Source organism: Oncorhynchus nerka, linkage group LG26 (genome assembly GCF_034236695.1).
Source record: "Oncorhynchus nerka isolate Pitt River linkage group LG26, Oner_Uvic_2.0, whole genome shotgun sequence".
Classification (NCBI taxonomy): domain Eukaryota; kingdom Metazoa; phylum Chordata; class Actinopteri; order Salmoniformes; family Salmonidae; genus Oncorhynchus; species Oncorhynchus nerka.
Genome location: NC_088421.1, coordinates 8,394,347 through 8,407,242, shown reverse-complemented (window position 1 = coordinate 8,407,242; position 12,896 = coordinate 8,394,347). Strand labels below are relative to the sequence as shown.

At 39.5% G+C, this 12,896-nt stretch overlaps 1 protein-coding gene across 1 annotated transcript; it reads left to right on the top strand.

Annotated features, from left to right (window-relative positions):
• Positions 1–5,195: 5,195 nt before the first annotated feature.
• Positions 5,196–7,278, top strand: LOC115109862 (homeobox protein Hox-B13a). Its single transcript, XM_029635109.1, has 2 exons — positions 5,196–5,926; positions 6,402–7,278. Exons 1-2 carry the CDS (start codon positions 5,260–5,262, stop codon positions 6,647–6,649), a joined length of 915 nt encoding a protein of 304 aa, XP_029490969.1. The 5' UTR covers positions 5,196–5,259; the 3' UTR covers positions 6,650–7,278.
• The last annotated feature ends 5,618 nt before the right edge of the window (positions 7,279–12,896 follow it).

Sequence of the window (12,896 nt, the reverse complement as noted above, 5' to 3'; positions counted from 1 at the left end):
GTTGATTATGCTGCAGATCTAATAGGATTAAACATGCTTTTTTTCCCTTGCGTAAAACTCAAGATTAGAATTTAAGCCTTAAGTATTGATGTTAATGGCTGTGAAGCGTGAAAATGGAAGTTACACGGCTGTAGCTCACGTTTTTTAGTACAAACAAATAAAAACATCTATTTTTTTCACGCATGTCAGGCTGTCTAACCAGCTCTTGGAAAATTTAATTTAAAAACTCAACCAAAATCTGCTTTCAAAAATATATAGATTTTCGACTAATTTACAATACAGGAAAATGTATTTTTGCCTCCCTGTTATACTCACTCCTCTATAATGGCGACTCAGCATGCAAGGTCCATATATGGACAATGTTTCATGGGCAGAAAACTTATCAAAATAATTAAACTATAGGCTAGTCTATACAGCTATGTCTATGTTTCCTCAGTCGTCAACATCTTTTTATTTAGGGTTTCAACTGAATAGACAGGCTCTAGCATACTTTAAAATGGTGCATAATATTATATGACGTTCAATTTAGGAAAACGTTTAATCTTCAGTGCGCGGTAGATCAGTATGGTAAAGACACGGAAAATAGAAAATAACGTGAACATGCCTAGTGTCCAAGAACTGTAGGCTATTACAATACTGCCACCATGTCTGCTGTAAATTAAAGCATGTTGCTGTATTTGCATTTTTGCAAATATTCAGTTGACAAAATGTAGGCCTAGAACAACTTTACAGCAATGGACTAGGTTACTTTGATTAGTATGTATTGTGCTCCACGAATCCACTTTAGAAAACACAAATAGACTACTATTAGGTCATTGAATGTATCCCGAAAGTCTCATTGGGGACTTAGACCTCATGGCGAAAGAGTGGCCCCTCTAATAAAACTGTTGAGCCTCAGGCCTGCGGTAGTGACTTGAGGTGAAACGCCCAACCTGTCCTCTGCACCAAATGGTGGTTCTTTAGAGATTGCAAATACTGTAAAAGGCTGCTTTGACATCTGGTTCATATTTAAAGAAAACAGTTACTATATGGAAAGTATTCGTCGATAATTCACCCAATGGTTCGTTGTTAAGGGTCTTGTTTTCAGAATGTTGATGCCATATTTATGTCCATTGTTCACATAAATTAAATCTAAATGTCGGGATCCGGCATTTTCATCAGGAAGAAAAGTTATAGGCTACGTATCTTCTCAACACAGAGGGTTGGAAATAGTTTAGAATCAAGCCAAATGGGTCAGGCGCAGAAACACACAAGGGGCTAAATGGGAGGCCATGGCAACACGCCATCTCTGCCAAGTGCTCAAGGGTGCAATGGGAAATTACATGACATTTGCAAAGGGTTAGTATGCTGAATAATTGGCATTTATTTGTGTATTAGGAATTATTTGTTGTTTTTAAACATTCGTAGCATACCTGATCAGACAGTTCTTGGATGTAAATAATGAATTGCCATAACAAATAAATAGCACACAACCATATTGTGTTGGGCTGTTGGCTACTCGTTACATTACACTTTTAAGACCTTGTCATTCTCGAATATTGAATACAGAACTTCAATTCCAAGATATGGTTTTGGTCAATTTCAAAACGCCCAGGGTTTTAACCCTAATAGTCATTGGCATGTCTCGTATCTACATTTCGAATCCACACGCACAAGTCCGATTTTTTTCCTGGCTACATGCATCTATTTTTGTAAAAAAAATGTTGGTGAGACCTATTCATGTTTGGTGATGCATTATAATTACGCACGACACGTTCTCCTCAATAACTTTAGTAACTGCATGATATCATACTTATTCCACGATGGAGCCTAATAGTTTAATGTATTATTTCCAAACTGTATAGCCTACTGTATTCGCAAGTAACTCATACCAAATAACGCTAGCTATTGTATAGATTTGGGGTTTGAATATGTTTTATGGACAAGTAGTTTGAAATGGAATATATTACCGTTTTCAAAGCATTGGTAATACATTTTATTTACCCTCCTAGGAAATATTTAACCTGAGTTTATTTGCACGTGTACACCACTCTTTCTATTGTTGTCTTCCCTCCGAGTCACTCCCCTTGTTTTAGTTGCGCAATTACGCAGAGTTAATATTAGGTTACAAATCAATTTTGACACTTACCATTCCTTATTCCTTGATTTGGGTATAGGAAAATGCCTTTTATTTTCGTGGAGAGCGAGACAACCGTGAAATGCACCGACCCTTTGTGAAGTCATTATGAGCCTCGACAACTGGGCCGGAAGTTTGACAATAAGGGTTATTAAGGCATTTCCTGCGTACAGTAGCTCTGTGCGCAAGTACAACATGTGCCATTAGGCGGATGCTTTGCACCTCCAGGAGCCAAGGCGCGTGGCATCGACGCGGTACGCATGAGACATGACATAGCAGACAAACGCGCCAAATACAGCATAACATACTGCAATCTCATCCTGCACTATTGCACAATTATTCAAGAGTAATCTCAATATACGTTTGGAAACTGTAGATTGAATTCTTAATACATTATTATATAAATCATGTATTAATTGAGCGTATATAGGCTAGCCTAGTCACTTGCCCTGTGCTCTGTAGGTCTATCTTTAATTGAAATGAAAGGAAGGTGCTGGTTACAAACGTTATATGGTATTTGTGTGCCTTGTGTGTTTGTGATGATGACACACAGACAGAGGCAGCCTTGAACTTGAGCATTTACTCAGGCAGGGGCGGGTCTGGTCTGGTCTGGCCTGGTCGGTAGCGGCCTAAACAGAGCCTTCAGGGAGGGCCAGACTCACTTTAAACTTGGCCTTGACCTTGAGGGCCTATTCTGATCCCTATGTAAAGACTACTGTCTGGGGGTTGTGTGCGCGCGTGTGTGTGCGCGCGCGTGTGTGTGGTGAGGGTTGGAATGAGTGAGGCTGTTGTTGCACTTAAATAATCTGGGTAGAGGGTAAAGATTGAGAGAGAGTATTTCTGCCTATCCCATTTAAACACAATGTACAAATCCTGACTAATGAGAAGAATCAGCCACTAGTTTAACCTATTTGTATTGCTTGAAACGTTTTCATTATAGTTATATTTGAAACATTGTCCATATCGCTGGACCTTGTGCGTCTCTCGTTGACGCAAATCAACCATAAAATGCGTAATTGCGCCTGAGAGCTAAAATGTACATATCGTTACCTGATAGCAATTCCAGAAGAAGATTGACATATGTTTTCATAATACTAGATAACATCAGGCCTACCTTCAAAATAGCAGAGTCGGAGAGGTAAAGGATTTTTAATTGCAGCATATAGGCTACTTTTCAGATTAAACACCACTTTTACGCACACTCATTTTATTTTTTATTTAACTAGAAAAGTCAGTTAAGAACAAAATTCTCATTTACAATGACGGCCTACCAGTGAACATTATAGGGGCAGAACGATGGATTTTTACCTTGTCAACTCGGGGATTCGATCCAGCAACCACTAGGCTACCTGCCGCCCCAAATCCTATCTCGCTCAACACATTTGTGAACATGAGATAGATTTTAAAAATCTATACGAGCAACCTGTAATATAGGTATTTAGTCATTGTGTTTTTCATGTCGTCCTCTACAACTATGAATATCATTTTACGTACGGGCATAGCCTACACAGATTTTCCAAACCAATACCCACTTCATGGCAGAATGAAAGCGTACTTTGCTTTTTTGAAACACTTCATGCCAGGTTTGAGATATAACATGTATTTATTTATATTGTACCTTTATTTAACTAGGCAAGTCAGTTAAGAACAAATTCTTATTTACAATGACGGTCTACCCCGGCCAAACCCTAACCCCCGGAAAACGCTGGGCCAATTGTGCACCGCCCTATTGGACTCTCAATCACGCCAGTTGTGATACATTCTGGAATCGAACCAGGGTCTGTAGTGACGTCTCTAGCACTTAGACCTCTGCGCCACTCCGGAGCCCCAACATACTTTAGACACGTTTAGCTATATCTGGAATAATGGCAATAGGCCTATGCATTTGAGCATAAAATACTCAAATTCATAACTACAGTCATAACCACAGAAATAATGATTACACAAAGAATATTACTCTCAAGTGCCTCAAAACCCCACTAAATCTATTTGAACTTCACCCGTATTTTAGAAATCTTAAAACCTTCAATCCCGTTAATAAATTATCTTTACGATTCCTTCAGTAATGTGTTTTTAGCCATGAGCATTGAGCATTATATTCTAAAAGCGCACATAATTTACTATTAAACGTCCAAAGTAGTTGATTTCTAAAATCCCCCCCCAAAAAATGTGCCAGGTATGCAATCTCATGTTATGCTTAAAGGATATTTTTATGACAACGATAAACTTTCTTCATGCATTTGGCAAGGACGATTATACGACTTTAAATATGTCCATAACCATTGGGAAATTTTCAGCATTTTACATGATCTAATTAATGCCAAACCAAAAAGGCAAACAGTGTAACATAATCTGTTGGGTTTTGTGGTAAAATCTACATTAATAGTCATTTTGTGTAAAAGTTTTTGTTTAAGTATGTCTTAACAGTTTTAATTTTGAATTACCATTTCCCTATGTGAGGCCAATATGATTTTTATGCAATCGTTTAACAAAACAAGCAGGGTTACATTATTACTAGACTTTTGTTGGAGTGATTGCCAAAGTGATTCATTCCCAGATTTTCTGCGCATTCAATAGATGTCATAGGTAAAATAGTCCTCATGCCATCATTGTTTGACGTGCCATAATTAACATAGGTAGTCCTTTGCATGGTTATCTTAGGGGCTACATGCTAGTTGGTCTGCTTCCACTGGCCTTTGGAGAGCTAGGCGCATTGAGCTTTGGGAAGCTTTTTTCACCCTACAAATCCAGTACGAAATGCATGTAGAAAGGCTTTTGTACACCGTTTTTATTGAAATGCTGTGCTTCAGAATTGTAGTCAGAGGTTGAATTGTACTATTTCTTCCAGACAGCGTGTTCATGGAAACCGCAGAAAACACAACAATTGGCGAATAAAAAATTACAAAACAATACGCTGAAGAGTATCTCGTGTCATTTCTCCAAAGCAATAGAAATAATGTGTTTGACTGACATCCCCAACAAGGGTTTGTTGTACTTATCACGTGGTAAGCTGTTCATCCAATGGAGACGCGCCATTCCAAGTCTTGGTCCGTTGCGTCAATCCAGCTGTGGATGTAACCTGGTGTCCTACTCTGGACTTGGGTCTTTGAAACAGAATTCTCCGCCCGAATGGTGAGCGTGATATGACCACCTCCTTGGTCCTGAATCCTCGCTGGGCGGACACGGTTATGTTTGTGTATGAAAACAACTTGGATGAGCTGAACAAGAACATGGAGGGTCTGGTTGGTAGCGGCAATTTCGCGGCCAACCAGTGCAGGAATCTGATGGCCCACTCCGCTCTGGGGGGTCACCCCTCTAGCCTGGTGCACGGCTCCGGCTACTCCGCGGTGGATGTATCGGGCTCAAGCTCCGGGGAACCAGGCAAACAGTGCACACCATGCCCCGCGGTCCCTCAAGGCTCCTCCACAGGTCCCTTACCCTATGGGTACTTTGGCAACGGCTATTATCCCTGCAGAATGGGGCGGGGTTCGCTCAAGTCCTGCACCCAGCCCAGCGCGCTCAGTTACTCTGCGGAAAAATACATGGACACCCCGGTCACATCTGAAGAATACCCGAGCCGGGCAAAAGAATTTGCGTTCTACCACGGGTACCCAAGCCCCTACCAGTCCATGGCGAGCTACCTGGACGTGTCGGTGGTGCAGACTCTCGGGGCAGGAGAGCCCCGTCACGACACGCTGCTTCCAATGGACAGCTATCAGCCGTGGGCACTGACGAATGGCTGGGGCGGCCAGATGTACTGCTCAAAGGACCAGAGTCAAGCCGGACACCTTTGGAAATCTGCGTTGGCAGGTAAAAACATATGCTCTGCACACTGTTTTAGTAGATTATTAGATTACTGTAATGGGACACATTGTGACATGGGTTGGATAGCCTATATGAGGCCAATTAATTCAAACTTTTTCTAATGCCTGATCACGCAATACAATTACCTTTCATTCTGTGCATTAAATCGCAAACCATCTAATGCATTATGATTTTCAATCCCTTATTCTATCGCATGTTTGGGCTGAGTATTGAATTGTAATATGTGTCTCGGTATAGGCACGCACGTTCATATGAGCGACCATTTTGGTCGTTGTAGTCTTCCTGGTTTTCTGAGTTTCTGAATCCCTCATTGTAGTGTTAATTCGTCAATATGTAGGCAGTTATACACTTCCGTTTCTCAAAAACGCAGCATGGGTTATCCCTTGCAATGAGAAAGACTGAATTATAGAATAAAATGCACATTTTACAGACTTCAGTTTCTCTTTGTTGTCCATTGCAGATGTAGTGGCCCACCAACACGATGGCAACTCCTTTCGTCGCGGTAGAAAGAAAAGGATTCCGTACACCAAGGTGCAGCTAAAGGAACTGGAGAAAGAGTATGCCGCCAACAAATTCATCACGAAAGATAAGAGGAGAAAGATTTCAGCAGGAACCAACTTGTCGGAAAGGCAGATTACGATCTGGTTTCAAAACAGGAGAGTTAAAGAGAAGAAGTTCGTGGCCAAAGTCAAGACCAGTGCGCCGTAGTCAGTCAGGCTTGACCTAGACGATTTGGACGAGGGACATTGTTTTTGCTGTATGAACAAAAAATGAAGGAAAGAAAACGTCGACGTGGTACATTTTTTTGGATTGGAATTTGGTGTGCTATTTTGCTTGCGCAATTGCACCGCCAATTCGTCTTTAGAAAAGAAGAACTAAAACAAGAACCAAGCCCTCTAAAGACATTGTTTTAGAGGCCTGTAAATACAGCACTTGCCTGCTTTAATGTAACACTTACGTCTGCTTAACTGTTTAACTCGTGCTATACATGGAGGTATATATAGGCTATATGTTAGGTATGTCAATGTTGTTACTGCAGTAGAATAGGAAACGTATTATGCAATCATATTCCCAATCTATACTGTTTATAACGCTTGTAAAACAGTACTTTAAAAAAATATAGCGTAATGCTTAATAAATTGTTTTAATCCCAGTATGTTGTATACATTAAATGTTACTCCGTGGAATATATGTGTTATATATGTGATTATGTTTGCAAACCCTGTTTATATAGGGATAGTTAAAGATAAAATAGGATAATGATTGGTAAATGTACACATTGAAATAGGGATGGTCTAAGACCAAGAAATGGAGTTCAGAAATTCCAGTGCAATGTAAAGTTATTTCAAACCGTTTATAATATATTTGAAATATGAGTTTTACGCATTAAATTGGTGATTAATTTGACGTAATATGCTCCATCATGAAAGCTGCATCAAAAACATTACTTATCAAAAATTTTAAAAATATTACTTTTAAAGTATCCATACCCTTTACAAATAACATCATGCTTTTCGTGCCAAATAACAGTTTTTCTGGGTCTAATGATTTTGGTGATGGGTAAAAGCTACTGTGCCAATTGTGCCAAATATATCATTTATTATAAACTGGGTGGTTCGAGCCCTGCATGCTGATTGGCTGGCAGCCGTGGTGTACTCTTACAGTGTACCACGGGTATGACAAAACATGTATTTTTACTGTTCTAATTACTTTGGTAACCAGTTTATAATAGCAATAAGGCACCTCTGGTGTTTAAAGTATATGGTCAATATACCACGTCTAAGGGCTGTGTCCAGACACTCCGCATTGTGTCGTGAATAAGAACAGCATTTAGCCGTGGTATATTGGTCATATACCACACCCCCTCTGGCCTTATTGCTTAAATACACTTTGAAAGTTGAAGGCCTGCAAACACAGCCATATTTAAAATGGCTAGCTATATAATGTGTTGTATGTTATTACTTAGCCTTACTTGTATCACCTACTGCTCTTATTACTGCTTCATTAATACTCTTGGAACCCTTGGAGGTTTACGCAGGCCTAGGCCAATAGGCTACTTCAAAATATATATGAATGGTTTAGACAGGATTTTGTTAATTGGTAGGCCTATTTTCTTTTTAAAATTAACATTACTAGCCTATTCAACACGAAATCAGTCAAATACGGCTACAAAGTTTAAACTGACTATAGATATAGGCCTTTAATTGCAAACTAAAACAAATTAAATTCACTTCAAGCGTCAAGAAATGAGTTGCATATTCAATATTGGTTGTTAGTCTATATATCATGTTCTCGGTGGATACGAGGAATGTTTATGTTCAAGAAGAAAAAAGAGTATGAGGCAACTGCAGAATTCCTTAATCCGTCCTTGACCTTGACCTTGACCTTGAGTGTCACCTGCTCACCAGATCAGCAATAACGCTAATCATGAAAATTTACACGGGGAACGGGGTGTTTCTATGTCCCCATGAATAGCCTATAGCCACCGTTATGCTAGATCTGATTATCTTCAGTTGTCCATATCTCGGATATACAGTAAATTTCACAACATAAACATTATTTTGTGTCACTCTTGTTATGGAAAAGGCCCTCAAAATAGCTTCTAGCCTTGGTGCCCCACACATGCTTCCCTTCGTGTTCAGAGGATCTCATAGTGGCTATCCTCCTGCGTAACTGTATGAAATATTATTATCCGAATGTTCGCTCGTTTGGATAAGCAGATTTACGCACTATAATCTGTTTAACAGTCTTTTGAGACGTGATTTACGCATCTGTCCGGTTCCGAACAGTTTAATTGTTGGATAGTGAGCAGAGCTAAGGCGCGCTCCGGCTGCATACTGCACTTAACGCCGGTCTAGATTAGTCAGGGTGTAAAAGGTGCGTCGTTATTCAAAGGCTTTGCATCGTCACCTTTGCATCGTCCTGTTGCTTTCTTTTTTCCTGTGCTCTGTTAAATGCAAATCGACACACCACATAGGCATGTATTTCGCTCGTTGGGGAAATATAGACACTTTTGGGGAATGTTGCCAATGGAAAAATGTTGCGGAGGGACATTTCAGATTAAAACATACACTACCGACGCATTGATTAAGACGTAGGCGTACCATAATATGTGCCATATGTAGCCTAGGCAACGCTCAGACAGCCAGCATAGTCATGCAATAATAATACAGGTTGTTTCACTTTACCATTGATAAATGCAACAACTACAAAGACGAGCTGAAGCACTAATCTAATGCTCCAACCTTGATTGGGGAAGTTTGTGCTTGGTATGGATACTGACAGAATTTGAGAGGAACGATATCAAAGCCCGTTGAACACTGTACACTTTTTTTTGTGCCGCTTTACGCATTGCGAGAGACTTTTGGAAATGTTGGAGTTTTTTAGTATTCCAACCCAAACCCATAAATGTTATGATATTATCCTGGTGCTACTATCAGACCAAACATCATTTATTTGACATACGATACCAAAATAAGACGATAAAAACAGCTATTAGACCTCATAGGCCTATTTCAACACAACCTAAGGCGCTTGTATTACTTTGAGTGTGCAGCTTTTTGTGCCCCGTAGCATTTATATTCAGGTAAGCCTCAGTAAATAGCAATGCATGCCCTTTGAAACCAAATTTGTAAAGTCGTTATTTCAGTTTCATTGTTTTAAATACAATTGAATGATGTATTTCCCCCCAGTATATCTTATTGATTAAGTTTGTGCATTAGAATAAATTATAATCAACATGGCCTATAGCCAATTCATGGAGATTTTGAATGGACTAGTCATTTCTCAGTCCAGATTTCACGGCATGTGCAGTGCTGCTTTTCAGACCAACACAGCGTAGGCTAGACGTGCCTTGCACCTAACTGTGCTAGGCAATAAATGCAGAATACCCTTCCTTCCACCGCTGGTTAACATTGAACTTGACAAAAGCATTCTAACAAACGGCGCGTCTGCTTTGTGTTTACGTTGTGGTTTAATGGTAGTTCCTTCTCCTCCTTTAGAAAACACACAATATGAGCATCAAGCACGGAAGTAGCTTTCCACCAGCAATACAATAAAGCTGCATTTTCCCTCAGTTGAAATACCAGACCCTATAATTAATGGTTTTACTCTTCTATTTACAATAATACATTGTAATTGGTCGATATTTTATCAGTGTATAGGAAATATATCAATTTCCCATTTCGTATGGCCTATAGCCACTTCAAGGCATTTTACGTGCATCTGGGCTTATCCCACTCCGGAGTGACGGAAGATTGACGTTGTAGCCTATAGTGCCGCAGTACAGAAGCAATATTTTGGTTTTTGTTGAACGTTGTCTTCACTGTGATCGACATTTTTCTTTTGTCAATTTAAGATATTCTCATAACACAAACGCTCAGGGACTTGAGTGTGCTTGATACCCAACTACCAATACAATATCAGGGTTAGGAGTATAGCCTATAGCTTTGCTCAAGATTCACAGAGATGTAACTTGTAACATAAACACAAAGAATAGCATCTCGTGGCTTTTTGAAGCAGGCAACAGATCTTATCATCATCAGTTTTGAGTGTGACCCTCAAAACGAATTTATTGATAGGACAGGCTATGCCACATATTTATGCTCTAATATCATAGTTTGGCCTACTTTACTTTACTTTACTTTACTTTATTCGATGTATTTGACAGGGACAATGTTTATGTCTGTGAAACTTGAAGGGTATATGGAAGCAATTTTAAAATATATATTTCAGTAGGCCTATTTTCAATTTGAGTATTTTCTAGAATATGACCTACTGTGATAGGAAAGTTACACAAAATGAAATGGGGTAAAGCAGTTAATAGGCTTAATTCTATTAAATGTTTTGGACATGGTAACTTTAGGCATATTCTAGATTTGAGACATTCGGCCACTCAGGCTAATCTTTGAAACTCCTGAGTGTGCTTTAAAATATGTATTTTTTTTTCTTTAAACAGGGCAGATTGCTAATTAATATGTCAATCTGTTAAAATAGGAATATTTTGACAGTGCTTTTGGTGGCTTGCTTGAAGACAAGCAGGAGAGTCCAAGCTCTATCCCGCGATGTTTTCCAGGTATATATATCTTCAATTGTCCGTCCCAAGAGCATGCTTTCATTTCAAGAATGCGCCAGACTCTTCTCTCTCAAGTTCACGTCCATTCCCTCGTCCCCCTCCCCCCGTTTATTACACTCTTTCCCTTTGCAGACTCCCCCTCCCCCTAGTCTGCATTGAGGACAGTCTTTTGTTACACGGTGGACTTTGCAGTTGAACTTGAGACATCTTGTAAACAATAAGTAGTCTGGCCCTTGTCTGGATAGAGGTGGTCAATAGACCTGAGGCTCAAAACGTATTCGCTGCATGCAGGAGGAAGAGGAAATGACTCTACACACCAGGCCTCCAACGATGCACCTAGAATTAGTGGTCAGCTCAGTCTGAGCTCCCTGAGCTGCAAGGTGACACACAGGCCTACATGGATTAATGAATTGAGAATAAGACCTGCATTCCCATATAGTATATATGGGGACAAGGTCAAAATCACATGAAAACATAGGCGATATCTATATACAATATTTACAAAGATGAACAATAGACACATGTAAGATGATATTGTGGGAAAAGATAATATATGAAAATCCCCACCTAAAGTCACATTTAAAAAAGCACAACACTAATAGCCTAGCTAAACTGTAGCTGAGCTAGAATTTCCCCAAATGTGTGCTTTTATAAAGAGCGTATAGATTGTAGAAACAAATGATGTTTCTTACAGCCACATCAGCTGGTGCCAACACTATTCCAATAGATCATGAACTCAACTGTAAATATATTTTCTGGCGGTGCACGTGCTTACTGCCCATATAAGTGGTCAAATTTGCTATTTTGAACGGCTCACTATGATATGGCTACACCACATTTTAGGATTGAAAACTCGGAGGAAATAACTGAAATGCCTTTTTGTTGTTGTTGAGCAAAACAAATTGTTGGCCTTGCACTGTGTAGATGCTCAAAAGTCACATAGGCCTATCATTTTCAACAACTTTTATCTGTTTACCCTATATTTATCCAACTTACTATTATTATTATTAGGCATGTTAGCTCTAACTATTTAAAAATAAAAACTGTAGGCTATTCTAATGTGTATTGTATGTCTGAATCTTGAATATTCATTTTAATTTGTATATATTATTATTTTTTGTCATATATGCCCTCCACAACACTTCACAGTTAGGTGTCCAATATAAATGCTACCAAGAACCCTGTTTTAAAACTGTTTTATATATTTGTTTTATGTCACATACGCCCTCCATAACACTGAACAGTTAGGTGTCCAATATTTATGTCTACAAACTTTTCGAATGTACATATTACCATTAATAAGCTACCAAACGTATAGCCAATAGCTGGATACTTACTGACATTACATTGAGAAAGGAGAGTCATTAAGATGAATTGATAAGGCTCTCATCATGTTAGGTATGTATTCGTATGCCGTTATTTACCTTCCTTGTAGAGTGACATGCCAAAAGTTATTGATAGGACCCATACCCCAGCAAAGGGACTTTTGGATAGACGCATTCAACCAGGCCTAGATTATTGTATTTTCAGCTGCCGGATATGGCTGAATAAATGGGGCTCTGGAAGACCAGGCTAGGCTACCTACAGGGATACAAATGAACAATATTTAAGAGGAATAAAGACTATACTGAAAATAATATGAGAGGAAATTATACTAAAGGGTGACAGCATGGACTTGGCCTGCCGTTTGACCATGGGGTAGGCTACTCAGTGTATATCTTGAATCCGGTTAGGTTTGTGCTTTCTTTTCTTATGTCGCCAGGGGAACTGGGAGAAGCGGGAGAGGTGTTGGTATTGACAAACAGGAACACGAGTTGGAACTCTTGAGCGCGCTAATGATCACCAGCCCACCCGCGCACAATGAAACCACATCATAGCATC

Coding starts and splice junctions, on each gene's coding strand:
- LOC115109862 (XM_029635109.1), top strand. CDS start 5,260: ATGACCACCTCCTTGGTCCTGAATCCTCGCTGGGCGGACACGGTTATG. Junction 5,927..6,401: donor TTGGAAATCTGCGTTGGCAG/GTAAAAACATAT, acceptor TGTCCATTGCAG/ATGTAGTGGCCCACCAACAC.